General features: G+C 46.4%; 1 protein-coding gene across 8 annotated transcripts in view; it reads left to right on the top strand.

Moving 5' to 3' along the window:
- The window catches only part of TENM4 (teneurin transmembrane protein 4), a 1,677,033-nt gene extending 1,674,511 nt beyond the window's left edge, over positions 1-2,522 (top strand). For all 8 annotated transcript variants that reach the window (XM_084535211.1, XM_084535210.1, XM_084535214.1 and 5 more), the window contains one exon: positions 847-2,522. In XM_084535211.1, coding sequence (XP_084391337.1) covers positions 847-1,605 — 759 coding nt within the window. In that variant the 3' untranslated portion in view covers positions 1,606-2,522. The remainder of the gene's footprint in view (positions 1-846) is intronic.
- Positions 2,523-27,272: the final 24,750 nt, after the last annotated feature.

The following is a 27,272-nucleotide window of genomic DNA, read 5'->3' as shown; positions in this document are numbered from 1 at the left end:
CTGCCATGAATTGATGAGAGCATTTCCAAAGACATTTTGCAGTAATGATGAGCTGCTGACTCGCTGTGTGCTTGCTCCATTATACGCTAACAGCAAAAGTGACTTTGTATTGTACCTGACTACAAATGATCCAGGCTGTTGTCTCTCTGCAGTTTTTCTTCAATATAAGCTAAAACTTGAACATCAGGTATGGCAGGCCCTAGCTCAGGAGCCTGGCACGTTGTAGAGGGTCTGCAGAAAACAGGATTTGGATTTAGGGCCCTCCTTGAGTTTTAAACAGCCTGCTTTGGCCAGGCTGAAATGGGATGTAGAGGGGCTGTGGTCACTTCGAGGGTCGTACCTGCAATGCAGGCCTTTTGAAAATGGCCCAAAGAGTTACAAAGTGAAGTTAAAATAGAGGGAATTGTTACAGATATTTTCATACTTTGTCACAGAAACCTCAAAGCATTTTATAAAGCATAATGGCCACCAAATTCTCTGTGAGTGATTTCTTACTTTCAGATAAAGATTGCTGAAGCACAAAATAATAGCTCAGCCAGGTGGGAGAGCCCAAACGAGACCCCCACACTACTAAAGCAAAAACTCCTTTTCTCCCTTTGCCTCTTTCTATCTGTAAGTGTAAATACAGTTCCATTTATTGAAACAATGAGTATTAGGGGGAATATCCTGGCATGTGTCTCTTCTACTACAAAGAATTAAAAATCTGAAAAAAGTTGATGAGGAAAAAAAACAAACATGGAGCTTCTCATTAGATTGACGCTGGTCTCCAGCATGCAAAACAATGCCTTTGGGTCATCAGGCTTCTCTTTCTAACATATCTTTTTCTTTTTTTCTCTCCATTCTCAGTCAATTTTGGGGGTCCAATGTGAAGTGCAGAAGCAGCTGAAGGCCTTTGTCACCCTTGAGCGCTTCGAACGGATCTACAGCTCCAGCATCGCCGGGTGCCGGCACGTCAAGAAGAACAGGAACTTTGCCTCCGGAGGCTCCATCTTCGGCAAAGGCGTCAAGTTTGCCATGAAGGACGGGCGCGTGGCCACCGACATTATCAGTGTGGCCAACGAGGATGGGCGGAGGATCGCAGCCATCCTGAACAACGCCCATTACCTGGAGAACTTGCACTTCACCATCGATGGGGTGGACACGCACTACTTCATCAAGCAAGGGCCGTCGGAGGGCGACCTGTCCATCCTGGGCCTCAGTGGCGGGCGGAGGACCCTGGAGAACGGTGTGAACGTCACGGTGTCCCAGATCAACACAGTGCTGGGTGGAAGGACTAGACGTTACACAGACATCCAGCTCCAGTACGGCGCGCTGTGCCTGAACACTCGCTACGGGACCACCTTGGACGAGGAGAAGGCCCGCGTCCTGGAGCTGGCCCGCCAGCGCGCCGTCGCCCAAGCTTGGGCCCGAGAACAGCAGAGACTGCGGGATGGGGAGGAGGGTATTCGCTCGTGGACAGAAGGGGAGAAGCAACAAGTGCTAAACACAGGCCGGGTACAGGGCTACGACGGCTATTTTGTGATCTCAGTGGAGCAGTACCCAGAACTCTCAGACAGCGCCAACAACATCCACTTCATGAGACAGAGCGAGATGGGCAGAAGGTGACAGAGAGGGTCCATACGGTGACTTCTTGCCAAAGACAGCTACTCTTTTGTGGCCACTTACCTGACTGTGTTGTACTCAATCCTTTTTCTAAACTGAACAAGGTGGGGGGGAGGAAAATAGAGAAGGAATTATACGGTTGCACTGTAACTCATGCAACATCCTTTTTTTCCCCTTTAATTTGGCCTTCACACGTTTTTTGCAATGAACAGAAGGTATATTTTGCCGTTGTGTGATCACAGTGACATTTACTGTCTCTTGTCCTTTTTTTTTTTCCCTTTGTGAGGAATTTGAAGTGGGGAGTCGTCAACGTACGTCCGTAGGTGTGAAGTGCGAAATGGGTGTCTGTGCTAACTTGTGTCATCCTAACCCTTTCTGGTTTGGGGCAGGGACAGATAGCCTTCCACCCAAAAAATGGGGAGCCCACGGTGTGCCGGAGAGCTCTTCCTGGGAAGAAAGGAAAAGGAAGACGACACTGATTCCTTAACACCGAAAGCAACCGACCGTCCGAATCATGTGCCTCAAAAGAGACCTTACAAGTAGTTTTCACGTTTCACTTGGGACTTAAAGTGTTTTTTGGGGGCTCCTGCTGAGCAGAAGTAGATTATAGAGGCAAAGGAGCTGATTATATTAACTTGCAAGATGATTCTCTTCCTTCCTGAACTGGAATAAAAAAAGAAAAAAAATCAGTCTTTTTTCATTATGAGAGTAGATACTTTTTGTTTGTTTTTGTGTGTGTGCGCAAATCCTGGTTTTAGTTAAAACCTAGCAAAAGCCAAGAAAGGGACTCCTGCTCTATTGAGAAAAGCTAAAATAAATTCTCTCTCTCATACATAGAGCTGTTCTATAGGTGGATTTAATGCACCCATGTTGTACATTTGCTAATGGCATAACTTCATTAAATGTATAGTGTTTCAGTACACGAGGCTACGTGTTTAACAGTCCACTGTGCTGTATCTGATAAAACCAGTTAATTTTTAGGAAGCTGATTTGAATTTAAAAGTAGTTATAGTATCCCAGTGACATACCACTGAAAATTAGAGCAAGCCAAACCCTGCTTTTCCTGATTCTGGAGCTTGTATTTATTGGCTGGGAAACGCAGTTTTGAGTAGCATGCTGGCAAGTCATTTATGACTATGGCAGATAAATGTCTCTAGGGGACTTTGGCAGCAGGGATTTTAAAATGTTTAATAAGTAGCAACAGCTTGTGCGTGGTGGGACAAGAAGGAGAATATTGGAATCAACCCTCTCACTGTTTCTTACACGAGCTTGAATTTAACGGAGAGCCCAGCTGACTGTTAGCAGTGAAGAAAGGGAAGTTTGGCTAGAAATGCCCACTACAGAGGGGACCAAGTGCTTTAATAAGAAACTGCTGACAGAGTTACATGGCATGCTAATGTAATTTGTATTCACATAACCTCTGTGCTCTGGAAGTGTCCTTGAAATTCAAGGGAACAAGGAGATGAGATGAGCATCCTCTTCCCTGCCTGAAGCAGCCCTGCGGTAGCAAGGGGCCGTTCCTGCAGGCTGAGGCATCACCCCGCTGGCCAGCCCTGGTCCCAAACAGACATCTCACACTGACACGTGCATGTATCCTGACTCTAAGAGCTCTCACCGTGTCTCTCTGAGAACATCTCAGTCCTGATTTATTTTTTTCCCCCCATCCGCTTCACTTTATGCTGCCTGGTTCTGCAGAGAGATAACCCGAGATGTGCAAATCCATGCCAAGGCTGTTTCTTCACTCAGTGCCCTACCTGCAATGCACCCCTGAGCCAGCCCACCACCGCTGGCATCCTCCAACACATCCCGATATTCCTCTGCAGGCTCTAGCCCCCAAAACAAGGCATGTTGGGCACATGTTCCTCGAGCAGCAAAGTTTTGGCAGCCCCGGTGCTATCGCGGTTTCCCCGTAGATGCCGGCTGCCAGCTCTGCCTGCCTTGCCTCTCTGTTCCCGGGTGCTTGCCTGGAGGAAGGTATGGGATGGAAATTCCCCCAGCAGACTGCTCCTCCTCCAGTTCCCAATCCTTCGGGCTGCACGGCCGTAATTTCGGCGGCTGCAGAGCCCCAGGGCTGACCCACCTTGGGGCCACCCACCGGTACAGCCCTGAATTCCTGGCGGTCCCTCCTGCTTGCAGCAAGGATGACGTTGCTGCTGCTGTAACCAGCACTGTGCTCCCCACCACCCCTTGCAGCACGCAACCTTTAGAGCTTTGGCAGGCGTGAATCGCAGGCAGCTGGGCTGGAAAGGGCATCGGGCTCCGGCAGAGCCAGCTGGGAGGAGCTGCAGAGCCTGGGCCAGCTCAAGTCCTTGGCAAGAGAGCGGTGGCTTTGGGCAGCCGCCTGCCAGGGATGGTGAAAAGGCCGTGGCATCACTGCCTGTGTCACTGGTATCCAACTCTTGGCAAGCCTCGGTTGTCCTGAGGATGCTCTGGTGGGGACTGGGGCAGTGTTAGCCAAGCCAGCAGCTGCCACCTCCTTGGAGGAGGCAGCATCACCTTTCCAGGGCTCCCCAGTTCCCCCTCCCTGGGGTACACCAAGAACAGATCCCCCCCTACCAGCTCCTCAACCAGGTGGACCAAAAAAAGATAAATAAATAAAATATGGGAAGCTGGGAGGAAAGGCGTAAACACGTGTTGAAGACCTGTGGCATGGAGAGAGCTCGGCGTGCATCCCATCATCCAGGTAGCTCCGGCGAGAAGCGACGCTTCCATCCCCATCCCCATCCGCGTGTTGCAGGAGGAGCAGAGCAAGAGCAAGCCACGCAGCCACGGAAAGAGACTCGAGCGTGAAACATTCCTGCTGGAACCCTGCCAGCCTGAGACGGCACCTCTACAGCCTTACAGACCCTTCAGGTTATTACACGAGCTGGTGACTTGGAGGAGCTCTCCCAGTTTTCAAGAGTCTCACGGTCCCTGGAGCCAGGAGCCATCCTGCTCCACACCACGGGGTGCACCTCTCTGCATCCTCCAGCACCGGCGGGGTGCGACTGCCCACCAGCAACATGAAGGTCTTCTCCTGGACCTACGCCCTGTGCAGAAACTGTGGACAGTATGTCAAAAATAAAAGGAAAAAATATATATACGTAAGGGTATATACATATATATCTGTGATGCTCGTTTCCTTATCGAAGCCTTTAACCAAAAAAAAAAGGGATGGCCATCCAGTGATGGATATAAACCTGCCTGAAGATGTCTGCTATGTTTTCTGGACATGGTCCTGGGCACCCTGCTCTGGGTGGCCCTGTTTGAGCAGGGAGGTTGGACCAGATGACCTCCAGAGGTCCCCTCCAACCTCAACCCTCCTGTGATTCTGTGATTCTGTTCCTGAAACTTCAGCCTCTGTGAAAGCTTCACCCCTTCCACTTGACTTGGGTGGTGAAACTGGAAACAAACATTTTCAGCCTTGAACCCCTGCATTTCCCTGTCCATTAATGGAAAGTCCTTTTTCTAGGGGACCCTGTTGTGCTTTCCCATGGAATTTAAGGGAGGAGGCTGAAGGCACAAAGTGCGCTGAGCCATGCATTGCCAAGCAAGGGGCTGCTCTCAGCTGTCCCCAAGCATTTCCACTCAACTCCTGGCCCCGTAGCCATTTCCCAGCCCTTGTGCAACCCTGCTTGCCTCCCTGCAGGACCACTTTGTGGCTCCCCGACCCTGGGAGCAGCGGGACAGCAGTTCCTCGTTTCTGGAAGTCTAGGAGGTCCTGGGCACCACTCCCACCACGCTAACCCCGTTTATCCCACCTCTGGATGTGCTTCTGGAAGCCAGTCAAGTGTGTGACCATGGCTGTGGAGAGTGTCACTGTGGCACATTCATGGCTCAACTTCGAGATCTTCTGGATTCCCCAAAGCGGCATCCCTTCAAAATGCAAATGATTGGATTAAATTCCCTTGAACTCCTGGGCTTGTCTCCAGCTGGAAGGGTTGGGTGAAGGGCTAGGACCAAGCTCAGTTTGGAGGAGAAACTCCAGCATCCCTGACCGCTGGATCCCAGGGTGAGCCGTGGGTGAGGAGACAGCTCCAGCCCTCCACAGCTGCTGCTGGGACCAAAACATCCTTCATCTGAAGACACCCAGACACAAGCTGGTGCCATGGGGGCTCCGCATCTCAGGATCATCCCGCGTGCTCAACCCGAGAGGAAAGGACCAAAACTAATTTGGCATCACGAGAAATGCCCCAGAGTTTGTTACCTCCAAGCTCTTCGTTATTTTTTGTATCCCTTTCTGCTGAAAATTGGAGCTCAGAAAAATCATTGAGCAGCAGTGACCGGAGGGAACCACACAGCTCATCATATCTGTGTCTGCACGGCTATTGATCAGAGCCACGACGAATCTGAACGATACCAGGCGAGAGCTGATGAGACAAAGGTTGTTCAGAGCCCGGTGCTTGGTTCGGGTCTAAAAACCACGGATGATTGGGAGCCAGCTCCGAGCCCCCATCTGGCTGCACGTTAGGAGCAGTGAGGGATTTCTGTAATATATCTGTAGTTGCTTTATTGAGCGTAGGGAACGGGGTGAGATTCTGCTCAGTCTATTATACGGAGAGTGTAACCAGAATAAATCAAAATTGTTTTAAAAAAAAATATCCACACACAAAAAAAAAAAAATCTAATAAAGTACTTTTTCAGCTGTGACTTGTAAGTGTCACCATGATAGATGGCAGCGCAATCCATTATGCAAAGACAAGGCTCTTAACATGAAATTTTAGAATTCAATTTTACGATTTACAGAGAGGGCCCCCCTCATATTTACAGCGCAGCAGTCTGTTTCGATTCAATCTCTGCGTAATTGAAACCAGGGCCACGGATCTCGGTTACTCACTCAGCCGCTTTTCAAACGGGGAGGAGAAAGAAGCGCCCGTGATGTTAATAACGGAGCTAAAAAGATCGTTTTGCTTGTTAAATCCGATTTGCTTTACCTACCCGTGCCGGCGGCGAAGGGCCGTGTGTCAGCGCTGCTGGGCTGGGGTTTGCTGGGCTGAACCTGGTGTCCTCCATCCCACAGCATCACCATCCCATGCCGGATGCTTTCGAGCATCTCTTTTTCTTACAATCCCTCTTTTTATTACTATCACTAAATATGTAGATATGTGAATCCCCCAGTTACACTGAAGAATTTCCCTGAGTTTTATAACAAGTAAAAGATTTTTTTTTAAATTTTTTTTTCCTCATCCCTGCAGTACAGTTAAATAAAATTTCTTGCTACTGTCGAGCAAATTTCTAGCAGCCCCCACAGGGACAGGAAGCCTTGTGTTGCTCCTGGGCATCACATGTCCTGGGGGCTGCTTCCCGCGGTGTTTTTCCACGCTGTGCTACCCGAAATGACCCACCAAAGGGAAACCTTCTGTGTCTCTTGCCTGCTTTCCTTTAATTAACGTAAAACTTTGTGTTCCTGACAAAGTCGTACATGGCTCAACTGTTAACTCCCACGCTGAGGGTCAATGCTTTCTGGGCAGGGGAGCATTGAAAACTGCGAGTGAAAATTAACTAAAATATATATATATACACACACATATATATATTTTTTTCTTTCCTCAGAGCTGAAAACGATTCAAGCAAACAATAGAACTTTCCAAAAAAAATACGACTTTTGGGCAGTTCGTGGATGTTGTTGAAATAACCAATCAAAGAATCACACTTTTCTATCTTAAAAAAAAAAAATAATGTTTATTTTGTGTGAGGACTTCTAATGCAGCTGCACCTGAGCAGAGGACTTTGTATTAAAGCTGCATCTACAAGCCTGGCACTGGAGACTCTTGTCATTACCCTGTGTAATAATTTTCCTGAAGTCTGGAACTAATTTTTTGAGAAATTTTTTTTCTCGACACTTTGTGTTTCTAATACTGTATTCTTGACTGTGTAAATACAACCAGGCTGTAAATAAGTGCAGATGTAGATACCTTCTAGAAAAACAAAAAACGAACAGACAGAAGTGACCGTGTGTAGCCTTCGGTGACAAATAAAATAATATTTTGTGTTTAAATAGCTTTTATTATTATTATTAATGAAAATGTTGGATTTCTTCATCTCATTTGCTTGCTCCTGACATGGCGTTGGAGCTGGAAAGCCAGCCCCAAGGAGATGGACCTGGCACAGGCTGCCCAGAGAGGGGCTGGGGGCTCCTCCTTGGGGATCTCCAGCAGCCGCCTGGACGTGGGGCTGGGCCCCCTGCTTGGGGTGGCCCTGCTGGAGCAGGGCTGGCACCACAGGGACCCGCAGCTGCCCGACACCACCAGCCACTCAGGGGTCCTGTGAATTTGCACCCTCAGGAGCATCCCCCCCTGTGCAGGACCCCAGCTGCCCCCAGGACTTTGCAGCTCCATGGGTTAAACCCTGGGAATTTGGGGCATCCTTGTAGCACTGGGGGAAGCCCCCATCCTGGCAGAAAGCTCTGCTCTCCATTCAGAAACCAAACCCATGAAGACCTCTAAAATGTTTTGCTATGAATAATTTTCTTTCCATGGTAGAGATTATTTCTTCTCCCTGTCGATCAGGTGTTGCAGGTACCAGCATCAGACATTTCCTCAGGAGGACCAGGGAGGGTCACAGGTGATCTCCTGTCTCACACACTATTAATTCACAACGTTCAATGAGTCAACCTTCTACAAAACCATTGCACAGCTCACAGAGCCTCTACCTCCTACCACCTCTAGACCATGCACCAGCATTTTGCATCTGATAACAGAGTACTTCAGTTTGGGGGAAGCTGTGTGGTGCTCAAGAAAAATCAAGTCATCACACCTCCCCCCTAAAAAAAAATCAAGTTATCACCTTTGGTATACTAAGAAAATGTCCAGCAGAGATGTGCTCATCCACAGGGAGAAGAAAAGCCACCACAGCACTGACCACATAAACCCACGGAAGCTCTCACGTGATGCTGTAAGGTGGCAATACTCAAAACTGCTTGGTCCAGCCCCACCGGTGCCTTCTTCTGATGCTTCAGAGAAAGCTTGGGAATAACCTCAGAAAATATGGCTAAATGCATATGGAGAAAGATATTCCTGCCTTGGGGATAACCTAATGGGAAGGGGAAGCAGAGCACTGGGAGGCAGTCAGTGGTGCAGGGCATTCCTCTGTGGCCATCCAGATTTCCAGATTCACTGCCTGGTTTTTATGGGAAAACTAACCATTTTTTTAGGGAAAAAAAAAAAAAAAAAAAAAAAAAAGAGTCAAACGTTGCTGGTATGCATCAGAAATAGGGGAATTAAGTTTCTCCTTTCTCCTTTGGCTCTAAACAGAGTCAGAGGGACCCATTCATACTTCTTTGTGCACATTTCTGAGGTTAGGTGAAATGTGTCCAAGTGCTATCAGATGCTGGCTCATAAAAGGTTTCCCAAAGGTTTCTACCCAGTTGTGGCCATTCCTGATGGGAGGTTATCCTCTCCATCAGGAGAATGTGTTGTATTTGTTTCTCAGCCTTCAGCTTCCAGTGCCAGACCTGGTACAGTTTCTCCAGCCACTCTACAGAGCAAATGTTCCCCAACACCAAACCCTTCGCTATCCCAAGCATGATAAACTCCTTCAGCCCCATGGCACAAAGACTACTTTCCAGCTGCGGAATAATTTATCCATCCTCTGAAGTTTTTGGCTACCTTTTCTTAAGCAGGTTTCCCTTACCTTGTGAAGAAAGGCAAGGTCTTGTTCCTCTGCTCATGGGCGTTTTTTATCTCCCAGTCAGGCTTTGGCCCCTTCTGTCTTGCCACTGAAAGTGCATGTTGAACCAATTACACGGTGACCTTGAAGCCTTCCTCGAAGCCACAGGTTTCTGAGAGAAGCCGGCTATCCCGCGGATCTGATTTGCAGCCTTTGTTCCAAGACAGATGCATTAGTTTGCGTCAGGCTATTATTCACGAGGCTTTTCTTGGGCTGTGCTTAGCCAGGGGACTCACATCCCCCTGTGCCAGTGACCTGCCCTTGCTGGTACCCGCCGTCCATCATTTGGTGCGCCACCTGTGGTTTATCATCAAAAAATACCCTGCTTTAAATCATTGATAACTATATCAAAATGCATCGGAGCATTTAATCCCTGAGGGTATCCAAGGAAACGGCGACATTTTAAGTTGCCGGTGGACCAGGTTTGGCTCTGCTCCGCGTGGTCACGCCAGATAAGACCAATGTTTTAATCAAAATATTATGGGTAGTAAATCAAGTGCTTTCATGAGAGCCGCCCTGCCATGCCAGTTCAATAGGCCAGCGCAGACTTATCACGTCGTGTTTTAATAGGGGCCATAGCCAGAGGCCTCTGGCTTATCTTTCAAGAGGCTGCCGGGAGATTTTCCTTGCTTTTGAGCAGGGCCCAAAGGAAAATTTGTCCTCTTCTGCATGCCTCATGGAAAGCAATTAGCCTGGGCGACATCTCACATACAGTTGGAAAGTGCTGAAAATAAAGAATGGGGATTAGGTTCAGATGGGAGAGGGAGACATTTGGAGAACAGGTGGGTCGTCCCTACAGGTGTCTGGCAATGGTGAGCCTGGTGGCCTTTCCTAGGGACAAAAAGATGACCCTTAGCTCTCTTGCAGAAAGACACAGGTCCAAGACACAGAAAAGCCAGGCTGCAAGTGGAGCTGCAGCTGAGAACAGGGACGGAGACTCTTTCACAAAAAGCAACGTGCTTAAAAGCAATATCTCATTATTAATATGTCCCCTTGAAGCAACTGAGGTTGGTCTCTGCCAAAACATGACAATTTCAGTTTGGAGCAGTCATTTATGGAGAAATTTCCAGCACCAGGGGAGCTCCCTTGAACACAGCATGCTAAAACACCAAGGGAATCTCATGAGTTATTGTGATTTGGGATGTTTTAAAAACTCTATTTCTCAGGTTCTGACAGGGACACTGCTCCACACACCAGCCCACTACATAAACCACAAGCCCTAGCACCTCCTCCTCCAGCATGCCAGTTGGAAAAACACGAGCTTTGCTAAGCCCTTTCCAACACATCCTTGTCAGGATTTCCTCCATGAAGGATATCTGGAGCCCGTGCAAAGGGCAGCACGTCCTTTGGGACAGCAGCTCCGTAGCTCCAATTCAGAGACAGGCCAAATGTTCAGACTTAACAGATCTGCTTGGTATGCCTGGTTGGATATTTCTAGAGAAAAAAAAAAAAAAAAAGGAAACAAAAACATTTCAGCACATGCAGTTCTTGGCTCCACTCAGTGGTGAGGGAGCTCAGGTACTCTCCTCATGGTGGAGAACAAAAAAATGGCCATATCAGGTCAGAGGACACCTTTCCAGCCCTGTGTCCTACCTCCAGATAAATGTAATGGGGAGGAATATATGAGCAGGACAAGAGCTGCATCCTTGCAGTCAACATCACAGCATCTTCAGGCTGCAAGCCAGCTCATCTCCCACTCTTTGAACTGAATGATACAGAACCATGGCCAAAATACAGCTCTGGGTTTGGATGTTGCTCAGCCTGCTCAAATGCCTCCAAGTCCACCTCTTGCAGTCACAATGCAGCTTTTAAACTTCAAGTTCAAATCATGTTTCATTACCTATGGGGCTTCCTAAGTAGGGGAAGTCAGTGACCAGATCATTACAGTGAGCTTCTTCAGCAGTCAGGCCCCCAGGTGAGGTGCTACAAGCAAGCAGGACCACACAACACCTTTGATTACTGCTCAAGAAGGAGATAACACAGCTCCGTTAGCTTATCATTATGCTGTTGTTTTACATCTGAGAGATACTTGTATCCTCCAGGAGTTTTACATAACCAAACCCCATCGTCCACCATCAGTCTGAGCTCCAAAACCCTCAAGCCCTAAATTTGATGCCGGAGTCTGTGAAGACTGGCAGAAAAGCATCCTTAATAAGGAGGACTGCTCATCAACAGGATGGAGAAAATCAAGCAGCGGGTTAATGAGCCATGCCAGGTCACGGGGAGGCAGAAGACTGTGAAAATACACCCTGAGAGCACTTCTACAAATCTACCTCCGTGTAATCCATGGTCCCAGATTTTGATTTAAAAAAAAAAAAAAAAAAAAAAAAAAGGATTAAAACGTACTTTTGTTTTGGCAGGGGGGTTGGACCCAATGTCGTGAAGTCCCTTCCAACCTCTACATTTCTGTGATTCTCTGTGATAAAAGTGGTTGGCAACATATAAAGAAAGAAGGATGTTGCGTTCATTTACAATAGCTGTACTTCATACCTGTGCTGTGTTTCATGTTAGAAATCTCCTTTGAGCTACAGAAAATATTACCTCAATTTTACAAGTGGGACAAGTGAGGCACTGAGGTTAAATGTTTGGCCTGAGATCACTCGGTCAGGGGATAAATAATGAAAAAGCCGTGACTCAACGGCCCTGTGCCACTCGCTCATTGGCGTGACTTCTACTGAGCTGAGTTTCCTGTTCACTGCATCTCCTAACTTTGCTATCTGACTCATGGCATTTTTAATTAGAGCTGCTCCCACACCCTCTTAATAAAGTAATATTTAAAAAGGGATGATTTCAGGCTGCAAAGATCAAAGAGCATTTGGGAACAGCACCAATGGCTATGCACCTTTGTGCTGGCCAGATCTCTCATCACTAGAGGTGAGCAAGCTCTTTTCGATGCTAGAACTGGAAGAAAATGCACAAAACCTGGGCGACAGTCAAGGAGGAGGGCCCAAGGGTGGCCCATGGGTGCCCCCACATCAAGAATCTTGCCAGCTTGTTGCTGAGATCTTCAGAGCCCACTCTTCTTGTGAGCGGGTAACACCAGAATACAGGAGGGCTTTTTCAGCCCTGATGTTAGCAGTAATGCTTGGGTTTTGTCTAGGGACCTAAAATGGCACCCGTATGAGGTTGGCACCCTTGGGAGTGCCTTTGTGGTCATTCTGGTTATGTTCTGCATGAGGGTCCTCTTCTTTTCATAGCCTATGTCCTTCCTTGCGCCAGCTCTGCTTAGGGACAAACAGTCAGGGCAGGAGGATAACGTACCTGCATCACTCTGCCTCTCCGCCACACCTTCATGCTTTCTCCTAGTGCCTCTGGAAGTCCCTCCAGAAAAGGCCACCTCCTGCATTTGGTGGGACAGCACCAAGGAAGGTCACCTGCAGGCCCACAGCTTCAAGAAGCTCAGGGCTTTACACCTGCCAGACATGGAAAAAAAAATAATATATAAATGTGTGTATGTGTGTTTTAGAGGAGCAGCTACAGGATGGATTTATAAGTATTTATAAAGTATTATAAGTATTTATAAGCATTTAGGAGACTCTTCCATTCCTTCTGGCTCTCGACACACATACAAAGACACACTCTCACACCCTGCTCTCCTCCTTGCAGGTGCACTTTGAGCAAACAAAGCACCGTGTGATTGTTTGGTGCCCTACATCCTCAGGTCTCGTCATCTGGCAGCTTTTCTAAACACGGCTTTCTTCCTCTCAGCAATTCTGTAGGGACCTTGAGAAACGACTGCAGCAAACATGCCCTGGCACTTCAAAGTTGGAGGGCTGACAACTCTTGAAATGCACTTTTCTTCTCTTTTTTTCCCCTCCCATGTCTAACAGTGCCATCTGTGCTGGCTTAAGTTCTTGCTCTGGCCATGAACCCACATGTAAGAGAGTGATGCAGGTCCAAGGATGTCTGTAATATTTTCTGTAATGAAGTAGTGGAAAGCAGACTCCTCTATGAAGCCCTTTGGGAAGACACCAAATGCATCCCTGTTTTTACATTTTGCAACATAAAATTACTTGGTGGTGGCTAAATTCACCCTCACTAAATTTAGGCTTCCAGCTGAAAACTGCAGAGGGAGAGCCAATTCCCAAAAATTCCTCTAGAGCCAAGGGTCAACAAGTACTTGAAGACTCAGGGGGCTGCTGGCCACCTCTCTGTCCATGGGGCTGCTCTTGGGCAGACACCTCAGGTAAGTGCAGTAAGGATCCACAGTAAAATGAAGTCAGTTTGGTGGAGAAGACCCAACCCAACCTTTTGAACTTCGCCATTTCTTGATTTCCCTTCCTGGAATAAGAATTGAAACGCTAACCTGTATCATAGTGAAAAATACTCAATGGGGTTTTCAGCTCCTAAGCTGGCCAACAGTAGAGTAAAGATAAATTTGTAAAGCTGAAAACATCTTTTGGGAAGTCTTTCATTCAGGGACAGGCTGAAGTATCTGCTTCTGCTGGGACTGCAGCAAGTGCCAAAGCTCCAGTGCTTGCTCAGACACTTTTATCTCACCTCTCTGGGTCTTGTATCTGGTTCTGGATGCTGTCCTCTACCTCAATGTTCATGATCTTCCAATGCCTCATTCATTTTACACCAGCCTGAGGACTTCTTAAAGGCAGGAGCATGTGAGACAGGTCCTAGTCTGTTATACTGGTACCAATGCTGAGCATTTCTGCTCTGCCAGTGTAAAGAGCCCCAGGATATCCCTCTGCCTCTACATCCAACACAATTTTTGTCCCTGTAAAAGCAAAATTTGACTTATTTGCCCGTGCCCCACGCTGGCACTGGATGATCATTAAGAGTTCAAGCAACTGCATTTTGGCCATCTCTATTCTCCCCAGCCTTTGCACTGTAGCATTTGCACACGTGGTCAGACATTTAAACCTCCTTGATCCCAAAATCAGAGGGATGGAAAAAGCTGCCCAATCTACCCCTGTGCTAGGGCAGGATGGACCACATCAGCTCTGACAAACACTGGTTTGGCTTCCTTCTAAACACCTGCCCTAGCAGGGGACCCACAGCCTCTCCATGCAGCATTTTCCTTACAAGACCTTCTGCCTTGTGCTTTCAGCCCTCATTCTTGCTTGTTTTGCTGCTTTTCACAGTCTCCAGTGGACTTACATCTTTCTGGGGACGCAGTGTGCTGGAGCCCAGCTGTGACAACAGTGGGCTGCTCAAGCCACGTGGCCTTAAGAACACCACCAGCACATGAATTAACCACAGCAGCTGCAATCGAAATACCCCAGGAAAGGCTGACTTGCAGTGCAGTCAGCAAAGCTTTTCGACAGCTACTGTGCGAACTGCCGTCCAACTCCCTGAACTGATGAAATGTTAATGTTTTGTAATTTCTGGGGCTTAGGGTAGAAGAAAAAGGCTGGAGGAGGTGGCTGCCCATGTCCACGCTGATGAGCTGAATTTTAGTCCCCTGGTAGCAGACCTTTCCTGGCGTAATTGTTGAAAAAAGTGGAGGAGAAATGAGGTCAGGTAAGACATGGGGATTCGGACTGCTTTTTGGCTGAATGGCAGTAAGTATCCCTCCGAACCTTTAGTCAGGCATGGAACAAAGGGAACCAAATTTGTGTTGTAAAAATTTTCTTCTTTGACTGTAAGTCAATCTTTGCAACCAACAGGCTGCTGTGGAAGGCATATTTGTTTAAATATCACTTTATAAAATGCAAAATACTCATCTTCAGCAGTTCATAAAGGAAAAACCTTCGTGTTTTGACATTTCCAAAGGTTTCCCCACATCTTTTACTGAATCCGCTCAAATGGACCTCAAGTTCACAAATCATTTCTGTTGCCACGAATGCCACTTCGCCAACCATTTTCTTCCTCCAAACACGGCATTTTATTACCTGTCTGCTAACCTTACCTGCAAGATGAGGCTGGCACTGAAGCTGGGGGATCTGCAGGGCTATTTCTGATGGCTGTGTCCGTCTCAATGCCCGCGCTGTCTTTATGCAGTGACACATGCATTGAGAGTGCAGAACAAATATGAAACAGCATTGGGCTTCAAGGAGCTCAAAATTAAGGGTTTACCTTGATGTTTTTTTTCTAATATCATTTGCTTTGTGGCCATGCCCATAGACTCAAAAAAAAAAAAAAAAAAAAAAAAAAAAAAAAAAAAAGATGCTAAAAGTGTTGAAAGATGGACAACTACTCATGCCAGGTTGTGCTCCATAGCAAGATCCACCAGAGGAACCACACAACCCTGTGTGTCATTCAGCCCTGCACAACCACCACCAGAGCCTTCAGGTAACACTGAAGACAACAGGAATTGCTCCACCTCAATGGAGAATCTCTTCCCATCAGCAAATTCCATACAAATCATTTGTGGGAGCATGGAAACGTCCCCCCAGTATTTATTTCCAGCATTTGGAAGGGGCATAAAATGTTCTCTCTTAAGCAATGATCGCCCCTTTTGTAGCTTTTCCTCTTAAAAGAAAATCTGTAAGTATTTGTAAGTCTAACTTTTGATATTTGCTATGCCAGTGGATCAAAGTGCCTTGATAATAAAAAAAGAAATAAAATCAGAATATATGAAGCCTCTGGATAAATCTCCTTTTTGAAAATAATTTAAATGCAAACAATAACATAGCTGAAGCCCATAGAAAATGTCCACCACCTCCAATTATTGGAGATGGATTCTACATAGCCTGTACATTTTTTTTGAATATGAGTCTATTTTGACATGATCTCTGCATTTTCAGCTGCCGGGAAGGAGAAAAAAAAACAAATCCTTCCCAGGGCCATTCAAGATAAGCCATAGTTTCCTATCTCTTTTGACTGAAAATACCAATGAAACCTCTTCCAGTACTATTCCCCATCTTCCTTCAGTCTCTTCCTATTAGCCTTATCATTCTAGCGCCTCCTTTGATATATAATCCCTTTATGTTGTGCAATGATAAATCAAAATAAAGTGCACCGCTGAGTGATTTTATTGTTATTAAAAGGTCAGCTCTAAGGGGGTCACATCCCACCACGTATCCTGGAGAATTCACGGGAGGTGCATAAAAAAAAAGGAGGCACCGTGTTCCTTGAACGTGTTTAAATGCTATGACGGTCCTTCAGGTGAGCTCTGCAATGGATATCCCAACACAAATCCACAGCGTGGTGCAGGTGGGGCTGCAAAAGCTGCCAGAAACACATCCCTGTCCTTTGGAGGGGGCTGGATGCATCGGTAATTCCTTGTTAAGAGGAACGCTTAATTAATAACAAGGTCTGCTCATCAGGAAGGTGTTGTCTATCCCAGTCCTTCACAGTACAGGAAGAGTTTCCATTATCCCCACAAAGCTCCCTGCTGCCCTTTTTCCCCAGCCTTGATAGCAAGGGGGCATTGGGGACTGCTCAGCAGGGGTTAATAAAAGCTGCCAGTTGGCTTCGGGGAGGGTAAGGAACAACAAAACCTCTGCAGAAGCCTCCTCACCATCTCCCTCACATGGCACTGATGTCTGAAATGTGCTCATTTATTAACTACCTGTCAATAAGCTCTTCCTGAAAGCGTTTTTAAGATCCATCACCGTGCCTTTTCCCATCACTTGCATGAGCCCAGCAGCCTGATCCTGCAACAGCTTGCTTCATTAGCGTGATGCCCATGAGTAGATCCCCCTAGAGGTTCAAGATTTTATTCTTCTCTGTGTTATTGTAGTACTACTAATTCAAAGTACTTCCAGGTCAGGGCATTAGGTGGCTAATGAGGACAAAAAAAATAAATAAATAAAATAAAATAAAAAGAGAGAGAGAAGGTAAGAAAATATAAATCATTTTACATAGCTTCTCATTTTTTCCTCACCCTCTTGCTCCTTTTCAGCAAACTCACCTAAACTGAGAACCTCACAAGAGACAGTAAGAGGAATTTGGAAACGTTTCCTAAATACTGAAAGGAATGGGCAAAAAAAAGCTGGATTTCTCCCTGTGCATTTGGAACTTGCTCATTTAAAAAATAATAAGCACAAATAAAAATGAAGATGCCATGAATGTAAATCTTTTTTTTTTTTTTTTTTAACCTAGCTCAAATAATCCACCAGGACAGTTTGGTTTGGTTTGGTTTGGTTTGGTTTTGCTTAAAAATAAAATGAATTATTTCTCTCTGGATGTATGGAAGAAAGAGCATATCAGAAATAATAGATGAGCAGACCCAAACACACGGACAGAATTAACCACCACTGCTAACCACCTCTCCAGGTGATGCTCTACCCAATTTCTGGATGCCCAACAAACCAGGTACATGCAAATCTAGATCTCCTGCCAACCCTACCAGCTCTGCAAAGCCTGGTTGAAGTCTTTCATAATCACAGTTTTGGGGAGAATTCATCCAGGAGGGCATTTATACACATCTCAGCCCTACTCAGGTGTTGATCCTGCCTCCAGAAATTCCTGTTTTTGAATGATTCTGCCTCATTCTCCTGCCCTCTGTCACCTGAAGTTGTGTGCAGAGCTTCAGGACATCAGCTTGCTGCGGAGAGGTCCACACCAGCCCCAAGAGGGCCAGGACAAAATGTGCAAGCAAAGTAAGCATCGGAAGACAAAATTAGCAGTAAGGTGGCACATGCCATGTCCCAACTGGTCATATATCAGCACAGCACATGGGTTGCTTGCACAAAACAAGCACGTCACATGGTGTTTGCTCAAAAATGGCTTGGTGAGCTATTAACACTTCATTAATACATGATGAAAGGCAAATTTAGAGAGCTCCCCAAAGTGATTGAGAGCTCCAAGAGGCCCATAAATGAAATGATAATGCAGAGTAAATAAGGCTGTGTAATAGAAAGATTGGGAATTAGCCTATGGTCTAATAAAGGCAGCTAGACATTACCAGAAGTGCATTCACCACCTTCCCAAAAGCTTACACAGTTTTGCTCTGTGGCAATATTGCACGATTAGAAATGGCAAGAATGAAATTTTGCACCTCCAGAAAAGAAAAAAGTGTGCATGCGTGTGTGATGGAAGAAATGCAATATTTATAAAAATACATCAAATACTCCTGCTTTTGACTTTAGTGGTTTTTTTTTTTTCCGTTTTTTTTTTTTTCCATCATTATTTCTGTAAAAAAGAGAAGCAAGTAAATATACAGTTATGCAGGCGACATAGTTCTGGCATTTCAAAAATTGGTTTTGATGTGTTGTTCAGGACTGTTTTGAAACAGTATCAGTCCTTATCACACTAAATATTTTACATCTCTGCCATCTGAAATCCCCAGAGGAGTGCCCATGTTGGCCATTAACTCATTCAGACAGAATTAGCCCAAGCAATATTGCCTGAAATTGTCCAATGACACCAAGCAGATTTTAGGCAGAGAGTGGACTTTGAGGATAGAAGTCCATTAACGATAATATCATTCCGCAACCATTGAAGAGGCCATTAGTGTTTGTGCTTATTTTTAGTATATTTGAAAACAGACTGAATTAATCCACTATCAGCCCCAGAAGTAGCTCTCTGTCCGTTTTCAGGTCTTTATTTTGCACGGGGATTTTGCTGCAGCCTTGAGGTCAGAGTGCCACCAGCCACCCAGGAGCACAGATAACAGTTTCACGCCTGGTTGAACCCTAAGCTCTCACCGATCCCTTTCAGACCTATCAGATGTAGGAGGCGTAGGTCCTTATCCAGCCGAAGTGATCAAAGGAAGCATCCATCCTGTCCAGCGTGAGGCTCCTGAAGTACCCCCATCCATTCCACTAATTGCTTTACTCTCCCATTAAGGCCAATCAAGAGAAATTGGGCTGTGATTCATCTCATCCGTAGACAGGGCAGATGCCTCACCCTCTACAAGTGACAATTTCTCTTCTTTCAGTGTCTCCTGGAGATGATCCTTTGCCACGTGCACTTTTCCCACCCAAGCGAATGAACTGGTGACATGGCCTTGCAGAAGATATCTGCATGGGAGAAAAACAATGGAATTACTCTTCATTAGAGGATCTATTTCCTAAAAATAGCTTTTAGCAAGTAGCTGGGAGAGATTTTCTTGGGGGCTCTGTGAAGAGTCAAGGAAGTATGGAAACTAATGTCTCTTTGGGGGAAAAAGAAATTCCTGGCTTTCTGGAGGAATATTAATGACTAGCAGATGGTTAAGAGGCCAGGAAAAATAGCTCAAGGATGCCATAAAATGGCAGGGCTCCTACATCAGGCTACTCTTTGAATTAAAATATTAGGTGTTCCTTGCTTGCCCGTGGGACTCACCAGCAGTGACCAGTTGAGGCCAAGACTTGCAGGTTTACATCCCTGCCCCTCTCAAACCCCAGGCTGCTACTCATGGGAGTCTTTACTGGTCAGGTCAGGGGGCCCATTTCTCCCACCACCACAGTCCTGTAGGTGATTTTTCAGAGAAATGCAGTGTGAAGCATATTTTTCATCACTTCTGGCCATTTATACTCTCACTCCACAGCCCTCTGCATGTTGGCTCACATGAGAACTGGAGAGACTGCATGTTTCCAAGCCTGAGATGAAAATCTGGAGATTTTTCCATCTTTCCATGCGGCTGTTTGGTTAGCCCTACTGTCACTGTTGTTTTATATATCGACAGCTATCACTAGCCAAATGCATAGCCTTTGCCACGGTTTCTCTGGGTGGGAAGTCCTAGCAACAACAGCCTGCTATTTATTAAGTCAAATGTGCTCACTTTTATTTCAATTGACAGATGTCTGCGTATTTGGCACGAAAATACGAATTGTATTCCCATGGATGCACTATTGAGCTGAAATATCTGTTAGCTCAAAATCTAGTTGCTTCCACATAGATGCAAATATCTCCTTCTTTCGTGAAGAACAAACAGCAGCTCTTCCCATCCTCATCTAAAATAAGCCCATTCATTTCTCAGCCTCTCGGGGGGATAAAAAAGGAATAAAAAAGGTCCAAAATCATGTCCAAAACTTAGCAAGGCCAATTGCTGACTAACAAACATCTGTCCCATGCTCGTGTAAACCCCACCAGGGAAGTACAGCCTTCCGAAGTTTTGGAAAGGAGGAAGGCAGCTCTGCTGGATTCCCGGCTGGAAGCGGTCCATGCTGTACACATGGCTTGGATGCAGAGAGCTGCAGGAATGCCACCGCAGTTTAACACCAACTAGCTGCTCGTGTTTTCATCCATTTTCTGTGCACACACTGCAGGGTTTATAAATCTCCCCTTTACATCCAGAATATTCCTGGGAAACAGATTGCTTCTGACAAGGGTTTCTTTTTTATTATTTTATTTTTGAAATATAGATTTTTTTAATGCAACATGCTTCCATTGTGTTATATATTGCAGATGACAAACTTCCCAGCTGGTAATTTCCAATCATTTATAACACTGTCGTGAGAGTCCATATTTTTATATCATACCATATATCTGAAATATGTTGGAAAATATAAAATTATATGAAACCGATAATAAATACATCTCTGCAGACAGACACACACATGAGAAAACTTTCAGATTTTCTTCTCTGCCATATTATGCCTTTTATCTATTCTCCACATATCACTCTCTGAGGCTCTTGCTGGGAGTTTGCCACTGGGAAGCCAGGAAAAGTGAGCAGCCTGTGCCGAACAGCCAACTAGTTAGGCTACAGAAGCTATTCTGCCTTCAGCTCAGAAAACCTCAGGCTTTCATAAAGCAAGTCATAAAAAAAAAAAAAAAAAAAAAAAAAAAAAAAAAAAAAAAAAAAAAATCTCTGATCTTCAATTGACATTGTTGAGGAAAGAGCAATACACCGAACGTGCCCTGGTTAGAGGGGCAGCAAGCAAAAGAATCAGAGCAAAAGACGATGCTGGAGCACTCCTAATAGCTGGGGTAAATCTTGTTCTGTAAAAGTGGCATCATTAGATGGCCATGTTTACCATCTTTCAAAAAAAAACATTGCACCCTGGACTGGCTGAACAGCAAGCTGCACCAGTGAGGTGTGTGCTTGCAGAGGGAAGGGAAGAGCAGCTTGCTTAGAGCTGTTTGTAGCACATATCGGAGCCATGTCACATAGCATCCGTCTCTCCTGTTGTCCCCAAGCCCCTCCCAGATACTAAGGACACATCCCCAAGGAAAGTGAAGCCTTGTTATTCCCACAGGAAACTGAAGCACTGAAAAATAAGGTGATTGGACCAAGGTCATAGAGAAAATCTGTGTCTGATCATGGCAAGTTCTTGCAGTGCAAGCTTACTGCAACTGCAGAGCCATCTATCTCTCAAAATAAAGGTGGGGCCAGGTGGGAGACAGCCCCTCCTGAGCTCCATGGGAGAAGCACCACAGGATCCATATCTCACCTGTTCTCCAGTCTTGTAAAGGTCACTTTCCCGTGGTTTAGTTATAGAAGGGGATGAGTCCACCTACCAGACACACCAAAATTGCCCTAGATGTTGTTTCAGCAAGGTCTTGTCCTCTTGTGAATTGCCCATGGCCAGCTATCTGCGAACGAGCATCACAAAAATGACTCCACAGCAAATGGACTCAAGCGGCAACTAAAAATCTGAGGTTCCCCCCCGAGCCAGGCAGGATATCTGCCACCCAGATGGGAATCATCCCCCACCGCAGGAGGTTGAACAGCCCAAGTTGAGCCTTTACCCAGGTTGTTCACACTGCAAGAGGCACAGAGACAGCTGGAAACAAAATCTCTGTGAGCCACAGCAGACTTGAGAGGATGCTCCGGGTCAGTGGCATTGCATTCACAGCAGGGTAAAGCATCATCATCACAGGACACCCACTGCTCCCCAACGTCCAGCCCTCATTTCCACCACCTGCTGCCACCCCAGCCATGAAAACATCCTAGTTGAGTTTCTTTTTCCCCACGTTTTTCACTTTTTTTTTTTTTTTTTGGATGCCGCAAAGCATTCACAGCAGGAGTCACCAATCTCTGCTTGGGGTGGGAAATATTTCTAGATGCTCTTGGAAGCACCTTTTTTTCACAGCATGCTCCTTGTTACAGTTAAGCAAGGGGAAGAGAAAAGCACCTCCCTTCTACAGGTGTTTTCGTGAAATGGAAAAGCTATGCAGACTGCAGGGTAGGGATAAAGCCTATCAAAGCATCACAGTTTCCCTGGATTTTACCTCATTCCAGCTGCTCATAGTCCTCTGCCATTAGTTGTTGCTGCCTCTTCCTCTCCTGCTGTGATGGAAAAACAATAATGTTTAAGTCTGGATCCCAAAAACCCATTGTTATGTGTGACTTGTTTTAATTCCCCTCCTAAAAGACACAAAAAAAAAAAAAAATAAAGTGGGCTTTTATATACATTTATTATGTATTTGATGACAAACTTTATTTACAAAGAGAAAGAGGCAGGAAGACCTTCCAGAGCCACTGGACAATTTTAGAGGTTTTCCTATGAGCAACTTGACACATGCCAATGGAGCAAAGCATAGGATTTTTGCCCCATGACGACATTGCAAATTAGATACCCAAACCAAGAAATACCCAAAATGACTTTGGAAAATCTCAGCTATAGTCATTTCTGGCCCTTTATTTGACTTGACTCAAAAGATGCTTTCACATCATGTAAGTAATCGTTTCTTGTTAAAGACGTGAGATATTAGGGAAGCAAAACCCACTTTTGGTGGCTTCTATAATGTAGACAAATCTTGTTCCCATCATATGAAGCTGGCTAAAGGGTTTCTAGTAGCCACCAATGCCAGGCAGTAGCAGGAGGTGCCATCAGGTACTGCAGCCCACCCAGAACACCTCACCCCATTACCAGGGTGGCTACTTTAAGCAGTAAAGGGCTAAATTTTTCTTCTCAGAAGCCTGGGACTGGAAAGACACCGAGGTTCATAGGTGACAGCATGGTTGCAGGATCCTTATTCCCACACCTCGGATGTGTGGAGATTTTCCTCCAGTTCTTGCCTCTGGTGTCATGCTGTCAAGTGGGCATTGGCACTTGGAAATGCTGGGCGGGCAGAGAAGACTTTCCTAACCTTGAAGAAATAAACACACTCTCAGGGTGGGGCGAAAAGGTTTTACACCCACATACACACACAAACCAATAACGCCTGTGATTTCCGAGTCAGTCTGGGTGACTGGAGTTGGCAGGGTCACAGCTGCTTCCATGAAAACCCTGTGTCACAGCTGCTCCTTCCCTAGAAAAAAGGCCTCCTCCTACCCTTCCTCCTTAATGCTTTAACCCCTGAAGCCCAGCTACAGTCTTTCCCTGAACAGACGTGTCATGAGCACCCACGGGAATATGGAGGCTGGCTCGCAGCTCCTTTCCGTAAGGCTTAAACCCAAACCACTGGGGCTTTTCCAACAAAATGCCTTCATGAACTATGTGTTTTCTACTGTGATGCAGTTAAGGATGAAAGTCTCTTCCTGTAAGAGCTTATTGCTTGTAAGTAAAGCAGACATTAGGGCTGCAAGAGTATGTTAATACAAAATAAAGCATGTAATATTACTATCGTTTTGTAATGGGAGCACAGAGAGGTCTGGTCGAGGACGAGTGCAGGTGATCACGGCCATGCCAACACAGATGCAGCCACTGAGCCATATCCCAGCCTCTGTTGGTAGCCAGCCCAGGAAACTTAATGAATTTTATTAAATTACTTTATATAACAGAAAAAAAACCTGGCCCACCGAATCTTTTTAAAGTGTATTTGTGTGCCTGTGCACATGTACGTTTTAGATGGCTTGATAAATTCCCAGCTATCTGGAATTTGGATCTAATCTTATCCTGTGTGTTAACCAACATGCTGGAAAAATTACTTTATGGGCAGCAAGAATAATTCTTATTAGCCATAAATCAGAGCTCTTTAGGAGAGAAAGATGCATCATGGAATATTTTTTTTTAAATTCCTTTTACCAGAAAGTCTTACACGCAAGGCCACATTAAAAGAGGTTTTCAAATGAAAACTGAAAATAGTTTGAGAAAATAAAGCAGCACAAAGCACATGGGGCTTGGTTTGATACCAAGGAAATATAGGCTGAAGGAGAATATTACCAGCTGTGATTCATCTGATGCAAGAGACTTTCAAAAATAAGCTCGGTATGGCAGAAGGGTCAAAATTGTACCTGGGATTTAGGATTATGTTATCTGCTGTTCTGCAACATGGTGGCAGAGAGAAAAGTCTCGCTGATAGTGCTGATAGCGGGAATTGGAGACTGAGGATTAAGCAACAGCACAGATAGCAACCAGCTTTCTTCTGTTAGCCTTTCACAGATTGCAAAAAAACAGGGTGCCGGCCCGTGTGAAGCAGAAATAAGCTCTCTGCCCTGTTGATGAGGCGCTGGGTAGGAGACAGATAACTACCAAACAGGTTGCATTGTGATTTAAATGGGGGCCAAGGGAATGGCCGAGGGCTTCTAAGAGGGGTGTGGGTTGGAGGAAAGTTTCCAAAGCCCAGGAGACAAAAGCAGATCTGAAGAAACGGGCGAGGACATGGCCTGACCCTGTCAGCCTGGGCTGTCCAAGTGGCCTCTCACTCCAAAGGCCTTCTTCATCGGGGATCCTCACGAGATGAGGCCTGCAGTCGTGCTGGAGACCTGATTGTGGTGGACATGACAGAGCAGTAGGTGTTACCTCCTTCATCTGCTCACCTTGGCCTTTCTGTCAGCACAGCAGAGCTGTTTGCAGCCCCTCTGCCCAACCAAGGCCTGTTGATGGCCCTGGGTTTCATGGCAAAGCCAGCTGGTGGCAACAGTCCCAGCTCAGAAGGCTCTCGGCCATCTCCGTGCATTCTGTGCCATCTCCTCACACCCATCAGAGCCCTCAGATATAATCCTTGCCCTGCTGAGGATCCACAAGCTTGAAATCTGCTCTGAATCAAACTGTTTTCCAGGCACTTTTCCACAGAGCAGGGGGGTGCAGAGGAAAGGCCCCGCTCTGCACTTTGGCACAATTCAGCCCAATCAGCTACTTGAAACTCAGAAGATACACAGACCAGACAGGCAATAGAAAGCATTTTGCAGGGAAACAATACCATAAAAATTCAAAAGCATTTAACCATGCATGCCCAGTAAAGAAAACACTTCAAGCTTGCAGCACAGGCAACCTCCACCCTGCTTTGGGACTACAAGGGAGTGGACAAATGACCTCCAAAGGTCGCTTCCAACCTCAGTTACTCTGTGAATTAAGGTTATAATAGTGTTTTGGTTGTCCTAAGGTTCCTTTTAGTGATAAACCAACCTTATACTGCTTTCTAAATGCTAAACTGTACCACACCTCACAGGATCCAGCACCACCATTTTGTGCATTTTATCAACCAGAGAAAGAGCTTAAAGATCTGATGAAGCAACAGATCCAAATCACACAAGTTAGGGACAAAGACTTATCAAAAGAGATTAGCACTTGCAACACCCAATGCCATGCCATGACCTGGAACATTAAATGCTTCCCCATTTGCAATTCCAGGCATGACCGTGCACCGAGGACCCATGTGCTCCTTGCTCCCTAAACCCATTCTCCTTGCAGTAGGTCAAAACCCCCCGCCAGACCCCTGGAACCATCCGTGATGGGAGACAGATGCGGAGCCGCTCCTAACATCCTGCTCTGCCTCACGCTCCATCTACCCCATCACCACCTAAATTGATTCCAGCATCATCCTCGCTGCTGATGAGGTGCAAAGCAGACGCAATGCAGCCAAACTTCCCCGTGCCAGCTGGAAGAGGTGAGCTTTGGTAAAGCAACGCGTTCAATTCAAGCGGGCTCCATCAGTCAAATCAAAAGCCAGAAGTTCGAAATGCCTCTTTACAACACGGGAATCACTGGGGCCTTGGATTTATCCTCGGTGCTGCATAACATTACCCATTACCTTTACAGCAATAGATAGGAATTTCCAGGTTGAGTGAAAAATTGCTTGAGCGGATGCCAACAGACCCCAGAGCAAGTTGGTTAGAAAACCAACCTCTCTCCATCCCATGTGCCAGATCTACGTTCATCTGCAGTTTGCCATGATGTGCTGGGGCCAACAGGGAGGTGTGTGCTAGCCATGCTGTGATCCCAGGAAGGCCAACCAGAGCCAAGAAATGAGTTTGGGGCATGTGTTCAAAAAGCCAAGTGGAAGAAACAAAGTCATGGGCTCTTCTTCTGAGGCGAGGCAACAGGAGGTGCTTTGGAACCAGTATGAGTTGGAGCATGGGGCTGGCACCAGCTCCTGCATCAGCGTCAGGATCCCAGGGAGGTAACCCATGAAGGACTGCTCCAAGTGAGGATAAGCACGTGCAGGGAGTAGATGGGAAACAGGCACAGGAGACAGCAGGGAACACGGGGGGTGGGTTTTGGCTGCTGGCAATGGGGCTGCAATGTAGAGGAGGGGGCCAAGACTCTCTGTGAGCTTTGGTCCCCAAAGGCAATGTTGTTGACAGCCTCCAAAACTAAGCTGCGTGACAGGGTTGAAGGCCTGTTGGGAAGTCACCAGGTTTCCTGATTCTTCTGGCGCTGGGCTGCAGCAGGGGGGAAGCTGAGCTGTAAGAAGACACCGTGGCCTGGTGTCATGCTCAGCCCCGTTGGGAGCCAGAGGGGGTGCATGCGTTGATGTGACAGCACCCTGCACGTCTAGCCACCATGCATGGCCCTGTATGGAAGAGCATCTCTTACTCGGAGGTCGGCCAAGAGGAATTTTTGTGCCTGGAGAGCAGTCTGCAGAAGGTGCAGTGGCTGAACTGGGACAGATGGCTGGATGAAACTGGAAGAAGTTCTCCAAGCGGAGGTTGTAGAGCAGCGTAGAGCACACAGGATGTGATCTCAGTGCTGTTCATAAGGACTTGGCCTCTGCTGGGGGGCTGAATTGCTGTTCCTGTCCAGGACCATGTGTCATCAGTCTTCTCCAAAACATTCACCCACACATTATCTGCTCAAGCATCAGCTACAGCTGCTGCACCACTGGATCCAGCTGTGTGTGGTGAGAGCTCGTATACCTTCCAAAATGGGGTTTGGCTGACCAGGACCATAAAAAGACAGAAAGAGATTCACAATTAGTTAAGCATGCGTCAGTTCTGGGGTGCTCAGGAACACGATGATGGCATCGGTGGCTTTCAGAGCACTGCTGTGACAGCCAGCACATACCTCTGTACTGATTTTCCTGTGCCGTCCTCGTAGGCAGTCATACCGTGCTGCACAGAAAACCATAAAGTGGTACCTCTGGCTTAG

The sequence above is a fragment of the Aythya ferina genome, assembly GCF_964211825.1.
Source record: "Aythya ferina genome assembly, chromosome: 1".
Taxonomy (NCBI): domain Eukaryota; kingdom Metazoa; phylum Chordata; class Aves; order Anseriformes; family Anatidae; genus Aythya; species Aythya ferina.
Note: the sequence above shows the minus strand (reverse complement) of the source record. Positions and strands in the feature narration are given on the sequence as shown.